This window comes from Apostichopus japonicus, chromosome 21 (assembly GCF_037975245.1).
Source record: "Apostichopus japonicus isolate 1M-3 chromosome 21, ASM3797524v1, whole genome shotgun sequence".
Classification (NCBI taxonomy): Eukaryota; Metazoa; Echinodermata; class Holothuroidea; order Aspidochirotida; family Stichopodidae; genus Apostichopus; species Apostichopus japonicus.
In genome coordinates this window covers 13588971-13615555 of record NC_092581.1, presented here as the reverse complement: position 1 = coordinate 13615555, position 26585 = coordinate 13588971, and the positions used below count along the sequence as shown (strand labels likewise).

Sequence of the window (26585 nt, the reverse complement as noted above, 5' to 3'; positions counted from 1 at the left end):
TAAAATGTATTAAGTCATGGAGAATGGTGTACATATATTACACATCAAACAAGGTCTGTAATTAATATAAAATATAGCCGGCATTGATGCACAATGAAAAACGGAACATTTTGACTATGTACTTATCATTGAGTAGTTGTATGATGGCCACTGACATGGTATCAAAATGGAGGATGCCTCCTTGGGTTGTAAAGAACCAATTTTTCAATTTAGCAGTTATTTAAAAGAGAATACACTACAGTCTCCTTATCCCATATTTTCCCAAGACCCCTAGATATATTCCCAAGACCCCTAATCAACCCAGGACCAGAGGCTCCAGCCTCCATGACACACCTCTCCACCCCCCCCCCTCCCTTTTGACAGACCACATTGATGACTCAAGGAGAATTATCAATATCTGCTTGTCATGAGCCAGATATGTTTAAAAGCTTGTTGAAAACCATGCAAGTTACATATATGTGACAATGTTAATACATATTTAGATGTACAACATATATAACTACGCAGTGTATGTGAAACGAGAAAAGATCTACTAATCGAATGAGAAATTTGTACTTGTTCAGTGGTAAATATGAATGGGAAAATGTACATTAATTTACGGAAGCCAGGATTATAGCTACACGTAGAGTTTTGAAAATGTGTCAAACATTGACAGTTTTGCTCGAACCCTATTTTTTTTTCCAGTGCAAGGTCATGCCGGATGGAACTGGACAGGACATGGAATGTGGGACGGCCTGGGCAAATGTCGGACATCTCGTTGCTCCCTGTCTAGTTGTAACTTACAGTCATCTTAGAAAACTGAAGATATCTCATAGGCATCTAATTAAGGAATCTATTCTAAGGGGATTCTGAGGCAAATGTTATTAAAACTGTTTTTAGAGCATGAATCTAACTATTACCACAAGGAGCCAAATACATCTCTATAATGTCATCTTCTCTTCCCTTCCCCCTTCCCTTCCCCCTTCCCTTCCCTTCCCCCTTCCCTTCCCTTCCCCCTCCCCTTCCAATTCTAAGCCCCATTGTACAGTAATTAGATCAGTAGATATCCATTCTGACCTGTCCGACATCCTGACACATGTTTGTGCTTAAGACAGGAGGGGGAGGGGGTGTCAAGAGAATAGACCATGGTGGCCGCTGCAGTATCCCATCTTTGCAAAAATCATTGCTGTAAAAACTATTAAGGACGAGAGGGGGAGGAGGGGAGGGGCAGAGGGGAGGCAAGGTCTCTCTGGTTAACCAGCGTCAGGGACTTGTCAACCCTTCTCAATCAGGCTATAAAATGATACTGCGCAAGATATACCCTATATCTTCAAAGAAACTGTCAACATACTTCAACACGGTTAATTTTTGGGTCAGTGCAGACAATGTCTACTATATCAGCATCCTTTAGCGACAGCTTCCGAGAAATACGATACAGTAAATTTCTTTCCATTGGCAAACCACAATCAATCTTAAATCGCGACCTATATCATGTGGTAAAGTTATACCATATGAAATGAAATGAAAAACAAACCTTCAAAATAGAGCCAATCCAAACCCCATTTCCACACACAAAAACAAAATTTAATTTCAAACCCAGGATTTTTGTCGATGGCCTAATTCTCACGTTACTCAGCAACTCAAGAAACAAGGTTACCGAATCGCTAGTCAAAGAGAAACATTGCCGCACGACTGTGAGATTTGCACTGAGGTTAAATAAAATAACAATTCTACACAAGGAAAAGCAAAGCAGATAACACACAGTCATTAACTTGTTTGTTTTTTGTTTTGACATTTTAAACAGCTCTATTATAAGATTGTGAACCCATTGCAAATAACTTGGCTTCAATGTTCTCGGGTCTCCAAAGAATTCTCAGAATTAAATTGATCGATGGCATTTCCAACATGGCTTGCTTATCACTGTTCTAGAAGAATAGTGCGGGATAATCAATCTTTATTTTGGACCTGCAAAGGGTCGGTTTTCGGGACGGCCTTTTAACCCGTTTTTCTTTTAGTGTATTCGGGGTGCTGGTAACAGTTCCGCGAATTGCTAACACTTGCTTTCCCACCCTACCCACCCATTGTGTACTTGTTATATTGTTGTCTCATTCTACTTGTACATTCACATACTCTGCGTTAATATTTTGATATTGTCGCTAAAGAACAGATTTCCCTTAGCAACAGCTTCATTAAATCATAGGTCATGCTATTTACAGGGATGTAAAGTGTTACAGTGATTATTAGGCTGGATAAAAATTTGATTAGATGGAAAAACACATGCACTGTTTGTATAGTAAAGAGCCTGTGATGTCTGAGTAGAGAACGTATTAACCTCATTCTTGTTGCTACCCCCATAAAGTCTTCATCCTCGATCATGCGAAACAAACTCTTTTATCTGTTGAGATAGTGAGATACCATGACGCCCTTGAAAAGTACACGAGACTATAAGCTACAAAGATTACATTTGTTTGATAATACACTGCGTGAAACATTACTTTTAAATAATGGTTATGGAATAAAAAAAACCTTGAGAGAACGATAAAACTTTGACATTATGCAGAACCTAACATGCACTTGGTTCCTCATTGCAAAAGTACGATTGACCTCTTTCTGAAACATTCTTAAAAGCAACAGAAAAAAGGAACAAAGAGAAAATCTCTTCAATGTTTTAATTCCACAAGTCAGCAGGAATGAATTGGTTTGTTTAATTCCTAAAATTTCAAGATGTCAAAAGCTGTTCCTTCTGATCTTCCTTATAAGTAAATTCTCATTTTCCTGGTAAGATGCTAACTCTTAAGTCTGAAAGCTATGTAGCCTAATGGCTGACTCACATTCTTATCAAATTTCAAATCTCGTTTCACATCTCCCAAATCTTTTTGGAGGCACATCAATTACTACCTCGAAGTGCTTAACACTAAATTCAAACGGGGCTGGGTAATCCAGTTTGGATGAATCAAGAGGGTTTTTTTTTTTCTGGGCAGGCAGGTGCGATCCATTTGTTGACTTTAATCATTAACAATGATAGCCATCACATAGTCTGCTGGGTATGCATTGGTATATATACTAACATACAATTTCATTATGTTGACTTGAAAGTGTTTACCAGTTTTCTCACAAATTACTGTACAGTCTTCTATAAGTTAATAAATGAGTTAATATGTAGAATTCCCATAGGGCGGATTCAATGGCAAGGGACATGAGGGTTAAAGGAGGGAGCAGAAGAGGTTTTCAAGGGGAAGAAGAAGGGAAAGGAAGGGGAGGGGGGAAGGTACATGGCACAGAGAAGGGATGAGGAGATAGAAGGCAAGGAATTGGGGGGGGGGAAGAGCAGAGGGTTCAAGTGAGTTCAATGAGGGGGGAACTCAGCCAAGCATCCACTTGAAAGTTAAAACTTACAAAATACCAGGTTCATATGTGGATAACATTTACCATATATGATTTGCATATTATTTGCATATATGAATGGCAGATGCTCCTACTTTACTTACTTACCATTTTTTACCCATATCTGTTGGTGTACAATACTGCACTATAAGCATTTACAGATCATTGTCCAAATTATGTATCCAATGTGGGACACTGATGTGCTAATGTGAAATACATACTGCAACTATTAAAGTCAGACACTTTAATTAGTTGTGATCAAACAAACCCTACCCTGTGTGGAAATCTACATATCAATACAGAAAGATAATGCACTTTTATAGCTCCTAATGAGTATGTGGCAATGGTCACTTGATTCTGTAAACCTTCAGACATGATAATAATCTATGATGGTTGTTTTGTACTTCAAACGGTTCAATTTGTATTTTGTCGATGCAGGCAGTTGCTGAAGTACACTAAACTCTTCCATTCAGTCGCGGACACTGATGAGTGGGCGAGTTCTGCGAGCAGGAATCGCTGCCAAAATTACATGCTTGCATTGTAAATCTCTGAACATCAAGGGCGGCGGAACCGGGGGGCACAGGGGGCACGTGCCCCCCCACTTTTCCTCAGGGTTAAAAATGTGCCCTTTTTCTACATAAAAATTGAGGTGTATTAAGTTAGCAAGAGGCCAGGGAACCAGAATGAACACTCGGGAAGGGCCGTTTCCGGCCATCTGAGGGGTTTGTAAAACCAAAAATTTTCTTGTACGCTCCGCGCCAACCGATGGTGCCGCTCCGCTCAGATAGTCGTGCACACAACTTTGCAAATCCCGGCTACGCCCCTGACTTTTAATGAATTTATGTGGGTCAAACTCAAAGCTATTTCGAATGGAAAAAAATTGTTAAGATATTAACAAGAAATAAACTCTAATTCGGCATATTCCTACATTAGCAACTAGCATGATTTCACCTCATTTTGTCTCAATAGAAAACTTGTTCCTTGTTTCCCAATTTGCACATTGGATATTGCAGTGCTAGTATGCATATTTTCCTTGAGGGGGGGGGGGGGCATTGATGGAGTGATGTGTATATGCAAATAAGATAATACAATAAGAGTTATAAAGGGTACTAAATATAAGGCTACATCAGTCCAATCGAATTTCTGCAAAGTGCCCTTTGATGTCGGTGCCCCCCCAGATTAAAAGTGCTTCCGCCGCCCTTGCTGAACATGTTCACTTTGAAAAAGCTAGAAAAGGCAAACTAAAGTTCATCCATAATCATCAAATGGATAGTCGGTTTCAAATGAGCACCTCCCCTGTAGGCTAATTAATAAACCCTTTGGTATATTCACTAAACTAAAACAAGGCATATTTTTATAAAATCACTATGTTTTTTAAATCCATAAAATGAGGAAGGTATTTAAATTTTTGGTCAAATTCATTTACAATTCCCTCCTCACATTTGTAATACACATTGCCTTTTTCAAATTAAGTCTTCCCAAACATTAACTAACACTTTAATATGGTCATTGATATAAATAGCAACAACCCATAGCTAGGAATTGCAATGTCAAATTACACCTCAGCACACTTTAATATGGTCATTGATATAAATAGAAACAACCCATAGATACTGGAATGGGGATTTTCAGCATTTATGTAGAGGGCGCTGTCATATCAGTCCTAACAGAGCCATAGATACCGCTCTGCTGAGTCCTAATGCGAGAGATCTATCCTGTTTACAGATCGCCAAAGATTTTGAAAAGTACTATAACCATATGAATCTATGTGCTAACTGTGAAAAATATATCAAAAAATCTTGTCTTCAATAACTACAAGAAGAATCACAGGTACAAGTCTGGTATATTTCATTTTGGAGACTTTGATACAATTTTAGTGAAGGTCAAAAGAATAGCCTCAGTCTAGCGGACGTGGTTGAAAAGATACAGTCAAAGAAACTTTCTGATTTGTTGATGACCAGACGAGTGTAAAGTTGCCAAACAACCAGTAGGCAACACTTTTTTGCTAAAATGTGAAGTTTTAGTGTTACAACCTACCGGTGCTATGGCCTAGTGGATGGATAAAGGCGGTGGCATTTGAAGCAATGAGGCCTAGCAATTGGGAGGTTCCAGGTTCGATACCCGGCCGGGTCATAGTAAGATGGGTTTTTCATCCAAGAGCAATCTACGGTTTTCCCATCTTAAATGACTTTCTAATTTGAAAAGATTCCAATTTTGAGTTTTAAATGTTGATTTGGAAGCTGTGCCACTTGTAAGTTGTAATTAATAAGCCCTTGCGGGTTTCTCCCACATTTGTGGTAGCTTAAGTGTCGGAAAAATAACTGCTGATTAATTATGATAATTATAATTAATTGCAATTATATGATAGTTCAAATATGTTACACTACGTGTAATCGAGGGAATATGCAGGTTGTTTGCCCAGAAGTGTCCTTCAGAGATACCACAAATGAATTCAAAGTGCTTTCACTGATCGTGGCTTGTCAAGTTTCGCAAAACAAGTCTGTTGTCGATTTATGGCGTGGTTGAAGATCCCGCATTGGGGGACATTTTTTCTGACAATATTTTAAAATATCCGCCCCATCTCTTTCTTACCTCTATCACAACATTCATCCTGGTTTTTATCACTATCGGTCTGTATATAATATCATCTTTATACTTATTTTGCTGGGAGTATCAGCCCAAAGTTTTGAAGCACGTATTAAAATTTAAGATTTCAGCCTCGTTTCTATCAAGAAAGCACACTTGGTGTGTGATATCGATCATATATATTCTCTTTATCCTCTTCATGGAAGAATTAGTTTGTTTAAGAATACACTTAAGGTTTAAAATATTAATTGAAGTAGAGGCTAAACCAACAAGAGTGACAAGATGGCCTCTAGCTCTCCAACTTTTTATTTGTTTAATACACACAGTAACTTTATCTATTTAAGGCGACAAATTTATACTCTGACCGAAGTAATGTCGACAATTAAATTGCTTTCATGAGAGATAAAACAGCAATTTTCGGTAAAGAGTAAATTTACGAAGAAAAGAACAATTACTTTATCATATAAATATATAATATTTAATGCATTATTTGAGTGTGTGATTATAGACCAGGCATGAGGGGTCACTCACACATTTTATAATAATAATAATAATAATAATAATGGACACTTTGTATAGCGCCGGTATCCGCCCGAAGGTTCTCATGGCGCTTTGCAGAAACAGCAGAAAAAGGTTACATAAATGAAATTTGGAACAGGTAAGTTTTTAGGTTTATCTTGAAGGTCCAAGGCTGTTGACAAGTCTTACTGATTGAGGTAAGTTATTCCACTCTTTTGCGGGCTGCATAGGAGAAGGATCTCTGGCCCCACTGATTCCTTGAAACTCGATCCTGGAGTAGGTTTTTGCTGGACGAACGAAGTGCTTGACGAATAGGTCTGTATGGTTGTACAAATTCTGACAGGTACACAGGTGCAACATTATTGAGAATTTTAAAAACGAAATACGAAATGATCCTCTGTTCAACCAGTAACCAGTGCGAATACGGCCAATGTTCCTAGTTGATATACTATGAAGTGTTAATTTACATCACCAGTGCAAAACTGAAAATCTATGACTGTCAATTCTTCACTTCGGGTTGTTTAAATAAATCTAATCTTTCTTGACAATACTAGTTGTGGTTTCTTACAGAGTATATGAGTCAATATTACTACATGACTCACAACATTTCTCTTTATATATATATTAGTTATTACATTTGTCTTGACTTCTGACTGAAAGGTGAACTTTGTCTCCCTTCAAATCTGTAAAACAACTGGAGAGCAAGAATCCAATTTCCCATTTAGCTCTAAGACAATTAGGAAAAAAAGAAAAACTTACTACTTTTGAGTCTTTTTTTTTTATATCACAATAAGTAAGCTGAAATCCCTTAAGTTCAATAAAAGCAATTAAATTTGTCCTCCCTTTTTTCCCACATCCTCCTGTGAAATTTCTTACGGGAGACGGATGTAAGATTATGCTCTGGGGCTGAACTTTCTACATCTAAGCTTTGATTTGTCCATCATCCGAAGACATAGCGAACACGCTTATCATTTGCAACTTGAAAAGTGGCTCCGGGGGCCACTCAAGAGCGAAGAGGATTTCTTTTTCCTTTTTTTTTTTGGCATTCTCTTTTTCATATTTCTTTGCAAGATGCATGATGTTAGCGGTTTGCCACGGGGAGAATTTTTCGTGGCCCCTGGAAGGCTTGAGTATGTTTGGAAGCATTCATATGATAAGGAGAGTAAAAAGAGAGAAAGATGGATATAGAAACAAACCAAATCACAAATGATTACATATTAACAACAGTAAAAACCAAATAATACAAGGTTTTTATCGGCAAGTCAACCCCAAGGTATCGAAGTCGGTTTACCCTGAAATTTGTATGAGCGCACTCATTACATTGCATGAGTTCTGGAAATTCTCAAGCGAAATGAAGTTTATTAGACATTTCTGGCAAACATCAGCGGTGTTCTCTATTTATCATTTGAACTGTTTTCTCACGCTTTCACATTTTCGCGATATGAAATATTCTAATGTTAAAATAGGTATGACTAAGAGGGAAAAAGCCTCAAATTTCACACTTTGGAAGGGCAAAAGTTTGTTGCGCCGTGACACATCTGTTAGCGTTACCAACATTTTGCTCTTAGTATATTAGAGTGTGAAATTTGCTTCTGAGGGAATTGGGGGAAATTGTTCAACTATTCAGTAAAAAATACAATTGTGTTTTTTTTCTTAATATATTTTTTAGTCTTCTTCCACTGCAAAGTACTACTGTATTGTAATGAAGTAATGAAAGTCTGATTTAATAAATGACAATTAAATCTTGCCTTTGGATGGTTAGACCCAAACTGTAGGGAAGACGATTAAGGAAGCTCTTAATGAATGTGATGTATTTATTGTGCAAACGATCTTTAATTCTAATAGCTTTCTGTGTCAATGCATCGATCCAACCAATCAATAAACTAATTAACTAACCTCAACTACTGGGATAAATGATTATAAAACTAAGCAACATGAGAGCGTTGTAATGAATCTTTGCAGTATTACTTATTAATGCGGTGTTACCAATACAAATTCAAACATGAAGGAGGGTAGAGAATGGACTTTCATCTCAGAAGGAAGGAATGAGGAGGAGGAGGAGGAGGAGGAGGAGGAGGAGGAGGAGGAGGAGGAGGAGGAGGAGGAGGAGGAGGAGGAGGAGGAGGAGGAGGAGGAGGAGGAGGAGGAGGAGGAGGAGGAGGAGGAGGAGGAGGAGGAGGGGTGGGATGTGGAATAGAACAACAGAAAATCAAAGAGGAACAGTTTGGTGGTTTTTGATTTGGTGGAAGCAGATTTAAGAAGTATTAGGTAGAGAATAAACAGAGAGGATCCCTGATTGCCAGGTCTTTTTTATGGAAAGAACAGGGGAGGGGGGGGGAGGTGGATATGTTCTATTCCATCAATGACCAGAGATTTCACTTGAATGGAGAAGGGGTGAAAAGAAATTCACCTAGCTAGATGAGAGTACGAACAAACTTTACAGCTTCTCTACAGATGTCTGGTCATATATTGGCAAAGCTATTTTTTTCTTTAAAGGTAAATTAATCTTTTCGTCCCACCCTATCTCCCCCTAACCCTTTACCTCCCCCCTAACTTCTTCTTCATCTGTGGTTCTGTTATATGCTGATCATTTTAACCTGGGCACAAATGATTTATAACATCGCCACAATGATTCCACTCAGGTTATATATGTAGGGAGAGTGTGTGTGTGTGACAGCAGCAAAAATTCTCTAAACTTACTAATATTTATAAATACCTGTAACAAATGATAACACTATGCAGGCATCACCCACACAAAGGTCACTTAACCGGTGATAAACAAGCGTAAACACATCTCTTTAGTTTATGTGGGACTATAATAATACACTTCTCTAAAACAACAGGGATGGTATTGTAAGCTTTGCAGTGAGTTTTGACCAGCTTGACTGAGCTCTTTTACCAATACACCTTCATTTTTCCAATTCCTTACCTTTCATTTTCCCATCAATTCCTCTTCCACTTGCTTCTATAGTCTCCACTTATCTATTCCTGCACATTTACCATCTTCTGCTAACTCTTCTCCCGTTTCTCGTTTCCAACATGATCTCCTCCCAAATTCTCCTTCCCCTGCAGCCTTCTGTCAGCTTCTGTCCCATGGCCTCCACCCCCACCTCCCCCACCCCCCGCTCGTCCCCAAACTTGGTAAATTATTACACACACATCTCAAGATGCATTGCAGTTATGATGCATTCAACCATTGTTATTTGCTGGAAATTTCATGAGATAGAAATTTATAACCTAAAAACTACTTACAAACAAATGTGAATAATAAACTAAAACCCTGTCAGTTGATACTGCATGGTACAAATTATATTTAGCCATTTTGGTCTTTTAGAAACAAGTTCACGCTTCCTCTCCCATTAAACTGGGGCTCAAATAAAATTCCTTCAAAATTGCATATCTGTTCCTTCGACAATGTCACAACAGCAATTACATTTTGTTTCCTTTCTTATTCAAGTCCAATGAATGTTTAACTGTCAGATCTAAAATGCACTTGCAAAACATGTACCTATATATATTTGTATCTCCAAGTGAGAAACCTTTTTCGGAGCATTTGATTGATGAGAAATGGTGTCAACGTCTCTTTCGCTATTTTGCCTTCGGCAATGGCCACATTTATGAAGATGAATGCATATACTTATTGAATTAAAAGAAACAGGTACGAATACGGCTGAACGGTATAACGTAGAATTACTGAAAATGGAATGATCGACTAGCGTTGCATCCAGGCAAGAAACAGTATTAATATTCCTCTTCTTTTATTTTTCTTCTTTTTTTTTCCCCTTCTTTTTTGTTAATGAAGAGGAAGAAATATTTGTAACATGTACTCAATATTTCCTTAGGAACTTGGAGAATTGAAAGCTCTAAGGAATACATCTTGGACAAAGAAACAAACAAAAATTAATGATTGAACTGTTTCCTTTAAGAAATTTTTCCAACCTTTGTTCCCATATATGTACTGTGTACATACATTTTATTACATGCGTGTGATCTTACAGAGATCAAAACGTGGAAGGACTGGAGAGAGAGAGACGACGGACGGGGCAAAAAAAATGAGAATCCAGTTATACCTTTGATGGCGTTGATATGAAAAAGTGAGTCATATATTCTTTATTGGATTTGACATGAAAACTATTAAGTCCTCTGAGTCACCAACAGTATACAAGTGATACGACACTCAAGCTATAGTTTGTGAATGAAAGGAAAATTTAAGGAAGATTTATTGTCAAGCATTTAGGTCTTTTTGTAAATGTTATAACAGCTATCTTTCCTGTTCAAGAAAGCTCAATTGCACTTTGTTACGCCGAAGACATATAGTTTAATGAATTTTAATTATGCTTCGAGTATGTGCCGAGAAGAAAAGAATTAGTAATTATGTATTCACATTAACTATAATGGAATTATATTTATGTACCAAATTTCTTGCCACTATTATAAATCATCCTTTGAGCTAAATAATATTTGTGGGATTTTAAGTACTGGAAAAATTTCAGAATAAAAAAAATAATAAAATCACAAAATAAATCACATTTCATCTGAGCTATTGGCCGCTACAGCTGTCATAGCTACAGCTGTCATAGCGGCCCTGGACATACCGTCCAATGTGTGCCCGAAGCATTATTTGAGCACTTAGTAACAGTTAAGACCAAATGGAAGTCACTGTACATGAACTATTAGAAAATAATAATAAAAATGGCCACAACTGTTAACTTAAACTGAATAGGTGCAGCCTCCCCTACCTGAAGAATCATGAACATTGTCAGCACACTTTACCTTACCAAATATTATTACATCTGGGTTTTTTCAAATTTCAGCAAATTTGTTATCTTTCCTGAGTGATAATTTACATTTCAAAACACATTATACACAATATAGAAGTAGCTACCATCTTCTATTAACGACTTATATGAAATCCTATCTAAATGTCATTAATTATTAATCACATTTTTGTCTAGATGCAGAAGTTTGTTTTATGTGCATGAGCTTTTAACGGTATCACCGTACAACCACGAAGCTTCCATCAAGCTGTACGTCCCTTTCGATGCCAATAAAGCTGGGATTGAGTTCAGACCTACTGTACTGTGCTCCACAGTACAGTCAAGTTTGTCCAGTTTGCATGCCAATTTACCTCTAATGCTGCAACATTGGATAGTAAGTTGTACAATATACCCATAAAGTTATAATGACATCAGTCAAAACAGGGTGTTGCCAGAGAAATTCCAATTCTCACCGGGTTTGGATATTTACAAGTGACAAGCTCACCTGTCTCTTCACCAAATCAGCACTCTCACTAATTATATACTGTGTGCACCAAAAAAATAAAGTAAAGTAAAATTTATTGATATCAATCATAAAATGAAGACATAATAAAATGGAATCCGCAGCTTAAAAATATGCAAAATATATATACAAAAATACGAGCTAAATTGATCAATGGTAACACAACTGCAATAACTAATGACTAATGACTTCCTGCCCACTTAATATGTATGCAAAAATACTACATGGATCTCACAATCCCATCCCACCCCCCCCCACCCCCTATGCCTCTCCTTTGCAACATAACCATCCTAGAAAATTAAATTAAAGTTTAAAACTGTTCCATGCAATATAATGTGATCTGTTACAGTTCAGGTGTTCTCACAGAGGAAGTCTTACATTTCGATGTGACCTCAACCCCTTTAACCATATAAAATCAGTTGGACAAAGCCCATACATTCTAGCATCTCTCCCACTCACTGTATCATGCACCTGGTTCAATAAAGTATCCTTTTCCCATAACCCTATATTTCCCTATCCCAAACTCCCAATATCCCTCAATATTAATTCCTAGCTCACTGAGCACTATTCTCAATTCCGTCCAAGTCCAGAACGGAACTTTAGGCAGCACCCGATGACTATACATCCAGATGGAAATCATGGACCACATTTTTTCTTCCCCTCTTAAATCCTCTCAACCGATGGTTCTCGTACAAAATTTGCTCCTGCTGGTGTAATGGAGTGTAAGGGGTCGAGGAAGTATAACTCTTCCCCAGATGTAAAGCAGATTAAACTCGGCTGAGAGAATCTTAAAGATCAATACCCAGCCTTGAACGATTCTTTTTTCTTCTTTTTTTATATAAATATATTTCTTTGAATAAATATGAGCTATGCCTTTGCTGATGACATTGTACAGTCATGAGAGTATAAATATATGCCTTCCTATAAGGAAGATTAAAAAGAGGCAAGCAATCATGGAGAGACATATATTGTACTCAGCTCCATAAGACAGTTTTTATCAAAAGCTTAAAGGGTGTGAAGACTCGCGCAAAAAGAAACGTCTAATGCCGGTAATCTGACCTAGTTTTGAATGAGGTGTAACAGAAGTGTTAGACACCACCCATCAATCCCAGAAAATACACACACAGCTTGCTACGACGGTAATTAGACGATAGTGTACAGTCAGTACATACAGCTGCGGTCAATACCCACAGCACAGTGTACAAACAATACAGCAATGGACATCTCAGGTCCAGCTATAGATAACATGGTATCACGTTTCGTTAATGTCTGCATTTTGTAGCGACAAGCAGAAAACGTCACTTGCAAGCAACAGAAAGTTAACTTTTTCAGATGGCCGCACGCGGTTTGCCTTCAATGCCTTTAATAACAGGTTTCAGGGAGTGATGCAAGACATTGTAGGTTGTAACAAGTATCAGAAAACATGGGACGGGGAAATATCTGGAACAATGAGGCTCTATGTGCTAAACTTGGTTGTCCAGCCACTTTGATTAACATTCATAATAATGTTGCTGATAATATGACAGATATCTTAATTAATGCTGATAACAATTAACAGGTTACTATATACTTTCTCCAAAATTAAAAGTAGTATGTACACTAATCATTGTGAATATATATACAAATGGTCTGCTACTAACTATCATCACCCAATGTGTGGGTTTGCAAAGAAATATATTCAATGGGTTGATGGGTCATGACTCATGAGATTAATTCAGACATTGCAGAAAAAGTGTTTAATAAATCTAATTCAAGGTATGGATGTAAGTTGGACACAGTGCATTGACGATTCTGCAAGCTGACGTCAACATACTTTGGCAAGAAAGCATAGTCAACAACTGCATATTCCATTAATTATAATGATAAATTGAGCAGAATTGGTTGGGGGGGGGCCTGATGGCTGATGGTTCCCAGTCAAACCCCAAAATTTAACTGGGTTGTGGTCTTAAAAGGTTGCAGACCACTTATGTTAAATGCTTTCTTTCTGTTTTTAGTCATGTAATAAAATACTGCTGCAAAAACTTAGAAAATTTGTGATTGCAAATTAAGACAAGGCCAATATCCTAATTAAACATGCTGTCATATATTTTTTTTCTTTTTATGTTTTTTTCTTGTGTGTGTGTGTGTGTGGCACAGTCCCTTTGTTCAACATTATAAACAAAAGTGGCCCCCAGAAATGTTTGTTAGGAAATGTTTTCCAATTTTCCTGATGGACGCCCTCCAGACATTTCTGTTTCTGTTCTCTGACTGATTTCATTTGCTTTTATGCTGATCTTATTTAACAAAACTCGAATATACATTTTACACTAAAATATGGTTGATAAGTGGGAAACCAGAACTTCACATCTTACAGTTATTGACGCTTTCAAGATTTTTTCTGCCCACTCCAGAACTCATTTACAGTAAGCTAAGCAGGCCTTGAAAAAGTATTCCGGAGATAATTTGGCACATATTAAGTAGACCTCCCGAATTTGTCACATTGCATGCATGCACTTCAATTTTCATCTGTCATATTTTTGGCAACAATAATTACTGCACTTCATGGAAATATGAGACTATATAACATTTTCACATGAGCTTGGATCATAACATTCTGTAATTTTATTACACAATGTTTTTACAATGAATATGGTATCCAGTAATGGGTTCTATTTTCAGAATTTATTGGCATATTGACAGCTTTCTACACTGAGTGCTAAGCCTGTCATATTATATGTCATAAGCAAATGTGGGTTAAAGCTGACATCAACACTTGAGCTAGCCTTTAGTTTCCATTTTATGTATGGTGACTTTAAAGCAAATTAAGTAGACTGTAACTACTTCCATTCAGGCAATTTTATGCCAGTTTAACAAAGGGTATATATATTGGTAGATCATGGATTTTATAAAGCAATGGTTGTAACACTGGCAATGTTGAAGCAACCTCCCACATGTATACAGGTATCAGAAAATATAAAGGAAAATTTTAGATGCCCAATGGTGCATACTGCATAAGACCATAAACTAGGTCTTTTAGTTATGAAAAGTTGTACTTTTTGTGATGGTAGGGATGGAAATTCCCATCCCCTTCTACTTCCCTCGATTCCTTGCCCGATATAAAACCTGTAAAACCTTCCACCTTGTACATAAAGGCCGATTGCATGTTATAAGAACTATAACATTGTAAACAATGGCAATTTTTTAACATTGACAAATACAATACTGCTGTCTTTTCGACAATTTGATATAATTTAATTAATAATTAAAATTGGACTGTTGCCAAAGTCCTCATAACCTTTTGTTACTTTATATACTGCTAGCTACTGTATGTAGATCTGAATACATGCAGGGACAAAGGAATTAATTATTCAATAAATTCTTTTTTAACGAATCAACTGCAATCAGCCTACATACCACCTGTAGTGTAACTTCCTTTCATATATATAAACTCGTTTATGACATATTCAAGAAGAATTAACATATTTCTAAAAGTATAATCTCTAAAACTGTCACTGTCTAAGTCTCAGGCAAGTGCAGCGAATTTTCCCGCCACCCGCGGATAATAATGATGAGCCTTAAAATTACTCTTTTTAACCGGTTGATCAACTCTTCTTTTTTCTTTTTTATTTAAGCCTTGTTTGAAAAGTCTATGATATTGATGTCAGTCTGTTTGCAACTAGGCAACCACTTGCAGTCTACCATTTTCAGTTTATAATGATTATTGACCTGAAGAACATTAATTTATAGATTTGTCGTGGCCGGAAGGCATGAAAAATTGCCATCAGCAGATATGATATTAGGCTGGCTTTTGTGGGCTCTAAATATAAGGAGATCAAAACTGTTTGGTCGTCTTTTTTTTCCTTCTTTTTATTATCAGCGTTTGCTAGAGCACCTTGTAAAATTCATCACAAGTTACAGAGGCTTTATGTGACTGCAAGAGTTGAGACAGTTATAATGGTGATACTTCACCATATTAATGTATGCACAGCTTACACCACTATATATACCTGTGTGTATGTATATATATATATATATATATATATATTATCACCGAAATATTATCACCGAAAGGAGTAGCAGGAATTGAAAGTATTTAATAGAGAAGAGTGAAGTCAATGCAACTAATACTGATTTCTGCTGGATTTAGCAGAAGTTTTGGAACATCAGATTATTTTAATCCGTGTCGGATTATTTTCATCAGATTTGTAATTTCAAAAGAATTGTTTTGGTTTATCTGGGACGGCAGGTCGTTTCGGATGTTTAAACCGAACCGTGTAGTGGTCTTTAGGTTTATTCCCAGAAATTTTCTTATCCTTTTCTAGATTTATCTGTCCATGAATCATTTTTGGTCAATGGCAATAACACGTAAATTCTCAATGGAATGATTTGGGAGATTGAAGTGATTTGCAACAGGTTGGTTGATCTTTTTTGTTTTGATCGCGGATCTATGTTGAGTCATTCTCATTCTTGAGTTTTTTTAGACTCTCCAACGTAGTGTAAGTTGCAAATATTGCAGTAGATGAGGTAAATGACATTTTAGAAAGGCAGTTTATTTTCTGATTTGGAAGGTACGTGTAGTTTGGTTGCTTTGAAAGGCCCCAGTAGAATCGACAAGTAAGCACATCTTGAAATTTTGTGTACAGGGGGATGATCCAGTATTTTTTGGGTTTTTTCCCCTAATGGGATGTCATCCTGAAAGGATTCCCAAACTAAAATGTCCCGTAGGTTGCTGGGTCTTGTAAATAAAATGACAGGTGGTTCTGAGAAAACTGATTTTAGATGTTCTGTGCTTTAAAGTAGGTGGAAATTCTTCTGAATGATATTAGTCAGTGGTGGGACCAGGATGGAATTCAATAACCAGTGGTACCCTTTTAGAACTGGATTGACAAGTTTTGTATGTCAATGTTTCGGTACGGGCTTTGCTTTTGGACTTTTTTAAGCATTTTCAATAGTACCCCGAAAATACTGTCTGTTGAGAGGTTGTTGTGACAGTTCTTTGGTGCGAGAAACAAAATCAACTTCAGAGGAGCAAATGCGTTGAATGCGCAACACTTGACTGTATGGAATATTTCTGTACAGTATATAATTTTATATATATATATATATATACATACTGTTTAATTTACAACTTCATAAAAAGTGAAGCTGTTGCAAAAACTGTCCAGGGACAATCCAGGGAGAAAAAAAAGAAATATGAAAGTTTGTTTGAGTTCATTCATCAATAGGTACAGAGGACAATATGTATATACTTTTCCTGACAGATTTGTAACTTTAGTAGACCCAGCTAGGGCAAAGGCTTAAACAGATTATTTTACATTCAAGCTGTTCATTTTTAACAAAGGAATACACAGGAGCAGAGGGAGGTAAAAGGTGGACCTGTATTAAAACAGGTGCTTCACTCAGTCTGTTCACACACTGACAGAATGCAATATAATATAAATGTAAACATTACAAAAGACTGAATGTAAACAGGTGGAAATTATGCTGAGGAAATGTCTGTATCCAAGTCTTGTCTCTGACAACAACAACAAACCAAACTGCATACATACTCCAATGTGTATACTCCTGTGCATGCACACAGTGGTAACACATTATATATGCACAGTATACAACACGTACAATTGTAATACATAACACACCACCGCAACATGACTACCAAACGTACTTTTATCTTACTGATATAAAAGTTGAGATTTAGGGTAATCATTTTGATAATGAATCAGACCTTGCATGCATGTAGCCAGCTTCCAATTTTGGGGATGGGAGGCGGGTGGAAGGACATGAAGTGTTTAAGATGAATATTCTGAGGGGGGGGGGGGGGGGGAGGGATGCATGTACATAAGAGAAATGTTTGTGTGGGCATGGGAAATAAGATGCAAATGATGCCTTGAAGTAGGCCTTTCATTTTAATTACATTTGTGTACAGTTCCACAAGTATTTCTTTCTAAGCGTAATGTATAATTCATAAATATAAACCATTTGTGAGAATTAAAGCCTAACAAACTTTGCCCACGAATCCATTAACTCTGTATATTTTTACACCCTTCAGTATAAATACTGTAGGTTGACACAGTGCTTGTTCAAAACACCAGTTTTGCAGCGCCCCCTGCCATGAAGCAAAATAAATTTGCATGCTAAAACCCCTCCAATTCCCAATTTCATGCTGCCCCTCCCATCTCTCTTGCCCTTCCCAAGTTCTATCCCTTTCCTCCTCTCACTATATATACCCCTCGCTCCTCCACCAACCCCTACAATTACCTACCAAAAATTCTCCAGAAAGCTGATACCACAATTTGTAGTTGGCATTTAGATGATATTTATGCCAGAGGATTTCATCTCCAATTGTACTCTTACATAGCTTGCGGGCATATGACTGATACATTCCTGATGGGGGGCGGGGGCAGAAGGGAAGGGGAAAATATCACTCATATACATGTACACAATGATTAATGCATATTATATAGTTGGTATGCAGTATTATTAGTACATCAACAATTAATGGAATCATCGTAGTGCAGTTTATACTACCTCACATATAGAGAATTCATATTACATCTTCGCGCCTTCTACTGTTCATGTTTATCTGACACACCTACTATTGAAATGAGCTGGTTGAACATTTCAACACTAACATTCATGATATGTAAATGCATTCTAATTTCACAGTGCTATACAATATATACAAGGCTACTATCAGCTGACAGGATATATATGGAAAGCAGCTTATAATTAGTGATGTTTTGTTAATTTAAGGTAATTTGCCTACTGAAGGTTTCAATCATCTGTGACTTCATCACCAACTAATATTGCAAATATGCCAACAATACACATTTTGCACTCAACTTAAGTGTATATATCTATTTGAATTATAAGAAAGGAAGAATTGTTATATAAACCTGGATATGAATTATTTTATGCTATAAAACGCTGTGCAAAACTTATACCATCATAAATGCAAAGAGGTATTGGTATATAGATATATATATATATATTAGTTGTACACAGAACCTTGTTTAATATTAGTAGCTCAGTAGCTCATATGATATGGACAACGTATGTAGCTCTCAAATTGACTATATATATGCAATGCAATATGTCCACACTAAATTAATTCTTTGGATTATCTGAATTAACTATGAGGGTCTTATATCATGCTGCTAAAAATTATATTTTAGTCTCTGAAATAATATTTCAGTCACTGAAGAGAAATCCTTCTGTTAATAATAGCAATCGAAGCAACACTTTGGAGATGCGACATAAATGTGTGCCCCGCTGACCGAAATGGGAGAGAATTGACAAACAGACATCTGCAATTTTTGTTTTATTTTTTTTATTTTTTTTATTTTTAATATTTAATATTTTTTTATTTTTTTTATTTTTTTTTATTACTTTTTTTTTTTAATTTTAAATTTTTTATATTTTTTTTAATTTTCCATGAGGAACCAACACACCTCAGAGTCCATGCTCAGAAAGGCATGAAAGCTAGCTTGGACCCTGAACTTTAAGAGGAGATTGTATGAGAAAGAGTAATGAAGGATTAATGATCACATGGTCAATACTTACATTTGTGGTCAATTGTCCCCTCCCCCTATGCCACCCCATACCCTCTCCCTCCTTTACCATTGCTCCGCTAACCCAAGTCCCCTTACTCATAAATTTCTATACTCAATGTTCCTGCAAGGTGATGTTTCATATGGCATCTCTCTTGTCACACCAATTTCTTTTCTCATCAAATTTTCTTTTAATATTTCTCTAAAAGTAAATGTAATTTTTTTTTGAGGCAAAAAGGAACTTTCTTCAAAATGTTTCCCAACATTATGTGATATATTTTGAAAATTACAATCAACAAACAGCCTTGTATTACCTAAACAAAGTAAGAAATCAAATTGCGGAAGTACAGAGATAATTTCATGGTTGGTTTCCAATACCACCTGCTAAGTCTTTTAAGTTGTTTTACTTTTGCTATAAGTTTTGAGGAGCAGTAGGGTTTCATGATCTTCAAGTTCAGAGTTCTGTTTTTCAATATGGCATCCAAACTCTATTTAATATAGTTTGGATGAAAGCTTTGGATATATTTTGTTTTAGGTTAACTCTGATGATTGAGTTTAAGTCACTGACGGAAGTGGCTCTAAATTGCTGTCTTAAAACCTGACTTTGCAGTTTAGAAATACATCGCTGTGGGAAAAATAATCAATGTTGTACCTGGACATTAGCTGAGTGTAACTTGAACTTCAGTGTCCTGTCAGAATTTAAACATAATTATTTTAACCTTGTTACCATGGCAGTATAACTTTGACAGCTTGTCCCCTATCCAATAGCTAGATCCATCTTTACTCTGTGATCTATTTAGCAATGTAACCTTGCTAATCTTACATCTTTCCCCAGTACTATTAATTAGTTGATGACTAGGTCCATATTATGCAAAAAACATTTCTTTTCTAAGGATCACTTTTTGCCTTTCATTTAACCACTACGTACTATGCAGTATTCATAATTGGACCAAGGGCATCGTAAATGCTGCAGAATATAGTTACCATGACAACTTCCAGGATTTGTTGCTAATTTTTCTGTTGTCCTTCATAGCTGGTAATATAAATGTATTGACAAAACAATGGCAAAAGAAAGAGTGTTACATGAAGGAGTCACTTACCAGACTTGCTCTTAATCTTTCTCCTAAACGTCTCTGATTCCAATTTGTCCAATCTGCTGCTGTCTAACTGATCAACTTCACACGGGATGTACCCGGTAGGACTTTCAGGACTCTCCGCCATTTTCTTCTTCTCTATTTTTTATCTTTCAGTCTATATATAGGCAAACAAATTTTTGCTTCACTTCCATCAGAAAAATTGATCCACACAAGGTCACCAGTTTCCAATTGAAAAGTTTATTTTTCCTTCAATAAAATATACATGTATGTATTTCCTAGTTTGAACATCAAGGGTTTCTTATAGAGATCATATCCCATCACAAAATTATTGTCAAAATTATCCAGGTATTAGGATGGAATAAAATAAAAAGAAAATTCCTTTAAAATTAAACCTGTGTGATGTTTTTTTCACGTTTGAAGAGACTATTTTTCCAGTTCAAGATAATGCAATGAAAAAATGCTATCGTATAAAACACAACAGAATAGATATCCCATGTAAGATGTGATAAAAGATTGTTCACCTAAAGAGAAAAGAAAAAGAAGTTAAGTAAAATATATAAGTAAAATATATGTAAGTTTCTTTACAAATGTAAAAGTTTACTTGATAGACCATTTCTTACCAATGAAAGCCATAAACCAATTGCAGCAAAGTTTAATTTCAACTTCTTGCTCTAAATTTCATCATCAACAGATATAAAACCACAACCTCAAGTTTCTCATGAAAGCATATTTTTGATATCGATAATTTTTCGCATTTGCATTAAAAATGTGCATCTGGCAACAGCTGTGCCAGATTAAATTCATAACAACATAAAATGGACAGCAGAAATTTTATAATTCCATTTGTCATAATTTGTAAATTTGCCTATTTTAAAGATAATATCTGTCTCTTTATTGCATTATGAAGCCATCGTCTTAAGTGTTTTTTAATAACCGGCTAATTCTGAATATATTTGACAAATGTGATGGATCCAAATAATCCAATCAAAATTGAAAGAAAATAAATTTCTTACATTCAGTGCTCTGCTTTTAAGAGCTTCATAGTTTGTTGACTAAAAAGCAAACATAAGACATTTCTAATTATCATTTGCAGGGAGTAAAACAAATCTAATTTGGAAACCACTTGCCACTGAAACCTTGTACATTAGAGAGTTACAGACTTTCTTAACTGACTAAGAGGTTTTATATCAAATATTAGTTAGCTTCGGGCAACTTTATTTCATCTAATTGAGGGATTTTCTCATAACCATGATGGAGGGAGAAGGGGGGGGGGGGGAGGGGAAGGAAACAGCTAATTTGTGGAAATGTTCTGACAATTGCATCATGTGCACTCCTCCATAATATCTAATGATCAGCTTATTCTACATATAGGGTTACGTACAGACTACATGTGTAAGCTTTACAGAGGCCTATATACTGCATACATCTTTCACATTAGAGCATGCGAATAGCACAAAATTACCCTTATGGTGAAATCCAAATTCAAGCAATTTCCGATATAATTTTTCATATTAATTTAATTACTACTATTTGGTTCAAAAGGTTTACTATAGGACGAGCTGCAGTAAGAGACAGTACCATGTTTCTGGTATTCACGGCTGAGTACATATTATATGTCCATGTAGCTGCTACAGACTGTAAATGTAAATGTTGGCGCTAATGAACCATTTATCATACATGCTAAGTTTGAATAACTTGTATGAACTTGGAAGTTAATTTAAGGTACAATAAATCAGGTATAGGTCTATGAGTTTGATATTAAACTGGAAATCATGTTAAGTGCTGATCATAAGCCAAATGTGTATCACAATTCCTTGAACAGAACATGATACTACAGATGTGCTATAGCCATGCAACCATCATATTTATTCATTTTGATAATGAACGTTAATGTATGTTAATCCTGTATGACGTGTCGACCATAATCAGCAATAATTCCAGGTACATTTGAAATTTACATTCATGAAACGTTTACTCTGGAAAAGTGAATGGAATATGGTACATACTGTATGTACATGTTAGAGTCTAACGCTCTATTAACAGTATGTAAATTGACACCTATAGTACAGTATACATGCATACGTCAAAGATACAGTAGATCCCAATATGAGCCATAGACTGTATCAAGCACAACAGTAGACATGTACTCTACATGGCATGCCACGACTCTACTGTATATTTACAGATACTCCATTTTGTGTTATATTTATAAAGAGCAAACAATTATGTTGACATAAACTGAAAGATAAATCAATAAAATGGATATCTGATCTGGCTAAAGGTTGACTAGCATGTGTACTTAATGCTAATTAAGATTTACAATGCAGGCCATATATTTGCAATTATTGCATTACTTTACTTACATTGCAAAGGTCACCTGAGAATTACTGTTTGAATTGACCAAATGACCAAAACAATAAAACAAACAAAAAGTTAAAAAAAGGTAAATAATTCTTTGTCATGTGGAATAAGTAAATCTATCTCTGGCCACGACTTGATTAATATCTATAAACTGCAGAGTGAAGATATGTTCTTGTTCACATCAACACCTATATAGAGCTTAACTATAACCGTTAATTTATTATCTGAAGCTATTTTATCGCTCTGACTGACCTACAGCTGATCAATAGCTAAGCTATAACCTCATTGGTAACAATTACCTGAGGATATTTTATAGTTCAAATCTACAGCATATTATTAGCTACCTATAGTCTAATTGGCAAAAATTATCTGAATTAATTTTATTGTTCAGATCAATATGCAGATCAAATAGCTAAGCTATAACCTCATTGGTATAATTAATTCATTATCTGAGGATATTTTAATTAGTGTTCAGAGAAATAGCAGAACAACAGCTAGCTTTAACCTGATTGAATTCAATACCTTAAAAATATTTCGTTTGTCGGATTAAAAAGCTGGGCAGATCTATAGCTTTTTATACTCCTGATATTTTTATTTCCAAACAATTTAATATTTATGTTAGGTTAATATAGCTTTACCTGGCTCTCAAGAAACCATACACTTTTTCAAACACAACTAGAGCTAGAGAGCTCCCTAAAATTAGCAAAATTAAAACAGAGAATGAGGCTATATTTGTAATTGCTACATACTTAATTAGTTCTCTGATATTCTAATTATTATAGAGCTGACCCAGCAAACATAAAAACGTTTTTAAAACGTTATTAAAACGTTTCGTCTTTTGTTTTGATAAGTTATTTGTGGTGTAATAAATATGTCACGAAAACGTTTTCAGGCTATTATTTCAAAACAAGTTTTCGTTAAAACATTAATATAACATTAATATCTCATAAAAACGTTATGCCGACGTTTTTATAACACGTACCACATTTATTTTAGTTATAAAAACATATTTTAGAGGCTCTTTTAAAAATGTTATGATAATGTTTTGTGTTTGCTGGGGAGCTCTCTCTTTTTACCTTAATTATGCATTTCTTTAGAATCATCAAGTAATTATATCTAATCTCAATTATTATAGATTTACGATGTGATCATAACTGCCCATTACTATTACAGACAGGAAGAGAACAGATGGAAGGATGGGGAGGGAGGAAGGGAGGGGAAAGGAGGGGGAGGGAGGAAGGGAGGGAGGAAGGGAGGGGAAAGGAGGGGGAGGGAGGAAGGGAGGGAGGGGAGGGAGGGGAAAGAAGGAAGGTATGCGGACTTTCATTATGATTGAATTATAGCTTAAAATGTTCCCTCATTATATTAAAAAAAGTATGCTACTTTGTACTGTCATCCAAGCCAAGACTTACCTTGTCTGACAAATCTCAAAATTAGTGCATTAACAAGTCAGGGAAATAATAAGTTAGGTTTATGTCCAATGAGTTTGGACTATGTTAGTAGCATAGTGGGCTTATAATTGACACACTTAAGGATTTGATTAATGATATACCCGATCAACAAATAATCCAAATCACTCAACTGTATGTGTTTTTCATATATGTAGTTCCTCAGAAATGTATTGATCTCAAAATATTTATTGTTCTGTGCCTACTATATATGCAATGTACAATTGAGCAGAATTTGACCACAAAAAAAGCTAACTGTAGTGTATAGGCCTAAGTATCATCCATTGACTTTGGATGCTGTTTGGTATGCTCTGAGCCTCTAAGGTCAGGTCCCAGAGAGAAGTGGTATCATATTGAGGTAATTTTGCTTATTTTTAGGGAGTAAGATTTCAAAATGCAAAAGATAAAGCATGCAAAACTGGGAGAGAGTGTTAAAATTAAGCTTTTAAATAAAAACACAATTTGATCAGCATATCCCATAAATAGATTAAAATTCATCCAAATTTTAACTCTTGTTGGCTGCAAAAAGTTTAGGTTGCCTGCTATATCGTTGCTAGTAATATTTGAAGGTGCGTCAATTACGAAGGTGTCAATTATGAAGCCTTTACTATATTCCTAGAAAGTTCATCATGATGGCCAAATTGTTGTTGTCATTAAAAGTTACAATCTGAACAAGATTTATTATTGCACCTCTTTATGAGAGAACAATGTTTCATGTACTCATTAATGTCCAAGTTGAGTGTGACATATCTAACAAAATAGATAGGTCTTACATTTAGGCCTAGGTCTAGTATGGCTGAATGGGAAATTTAGTAACGGAACATAGCCAACAAAGGCTGCATTGATTTAGGCTGTAGGCTAGGTAGGGGGACTGTGTAGTAATTTGCACTGATCGCCATACACTCATTTTGGCGTAATAATAATAACGGTAGTATTACTTTGACCAAATTTCTAAATTTTACTAAGGGCAAGCCGTGGTGTTACTTAAGCCTATTGTAAGTTTCTTCTGTAGCCTATAACCTAGGTTTATGATAAAATTAATTTCTAAACATGTACGACGGATTCTAAACTGTATTCACTTATGCTTAGCCGAACTGAGAGCTTCCTTGAAAAAAAATCATATCTAATGAAATAGACTATAGTATTTTACCTTAATCTTTAATGACGAATAGCGAAAAAATGCTACCGAAATACACTAAGCATATGTTACGTCCAGTAACACCTCCATTTCAAAATAAATAAAGCTCCAAGTTGCGTCAGGAAAGAGCAAACATCACACATACATTCACTTACACAGGACACCTGTCATTCTGTAAGCTACACAATACAGTACTCCTACTGTATGTTCAACGTCAGCACTGGATGAAGTTTGTGTCGTCTGCTACCCGAATTACATCTCTATAGGTCCAAAAAGACACCACCCAGTGGGCTAAAAGAAATCTTTTGAAGCTGTAGCATCCATCCAAATATTTTATCGCATTTTACCCTATAAAAATTTTACCAACTACCACTGTGGAGTGATTGTATGAAAACGAAATTGAACTGTGCCATCACAGCAACACACACTGACTGACTGTTATAGAGACAAAATCAATACCAACAATTTGTCGGACTCTGCATTAGTTTGACTGTCAATCACCAACCTAGTAGATTGAAAGCTTGATAGCTTTACGTCTGTGTGTATGGGCCTCCGTTGCACGTGGTTCGTGTAATCATGTAGGAGTAGTGAACGAGGGAAAACAGGATTTTCTGTTTTATTTTTCGTACAAACTATATGTAATAAAAAAAATTACCGAAATGGAACGGAAATTAAGAAAACTGTTTTTTTCTATAAGAAAAGATTATTGCTAGGTGAAATAAGGAAATGGTTAAAATGCTGTGCGTTGTGGCTGCACTAACATTCCACTTATGTGTAGCAAACGTATAAAAAAGCCTTGAATATTTTGGGTAAATAACGAAGGTATGGATGAGTAATTGCCACAAAATTAATGCCTGGAGCAGTGGTCAATCAAACTTACCTGAAAACATGCAATACATAGGCCTATATGTGAAGCTTATATTTGATGTGGCTCCCTGCCTTTTCGTATCGTATAAAAAAAGAAAATACATCGCACGAAGGGAGCACACCATGAAAGTATAATCGCTGTTTGTCCACGTTTATTTCGAAGGAAGAGAACGTTTCAAGTTTGCAGTAAGTATTCATTTGATCTGTATCAAGGTCGGCGGGAGCACTTTTAATCTGGGGGGCACCGACATCAAAGGGCACTTTGCAGAAATTCGATTGGACTGATGTAGCCTGATATTTAGTACCCTTTATAACTCTTATTGTATTATCTTATTTGCGTATACACATGACTCCATCAACGCCCCCCCCCCCCCCCCTCAAGGAAAATATGCATACT

The 26585-nt window shown here is 36.0% G+C and overlaps 1 protein-coding gene across 2 annotated transcripts in view; it reads right to left on the bottom strand.

Moving 5' to 3' along the window:
- The window catches only part of LOC139963062 (dystrophin-like), a 237055-nt gene extending 211282 nt beyond the window's left edge, over nucleotides 1–25773 (bottom strand). The window contains exons 1-2 of one of the 2 annotated variants that reach the window (XM_071963541.1): nucleotides 25334–25773; nucleotides 20378–20895 (exon numbers count right to left, since the gene is read on the bottom strand). In XM_071963541.1, the coding sequence (XP_071819642.1) occupies nucleotides 20378–20498 (121 nt within the window). In that variant the 5' untranslated portion in view covers nucleotides 20499–20895; nucleotides 25334–25773. The remainder of the gene's footprint in view (nucleotides 1–20377; nucleotides 20896–25333) is intronic. The other variant, XM_071963540.1, reaches the window with a different exon arrangement.
- Nucleotides 25774–26585: the final 812 nt, after the last annotated feature.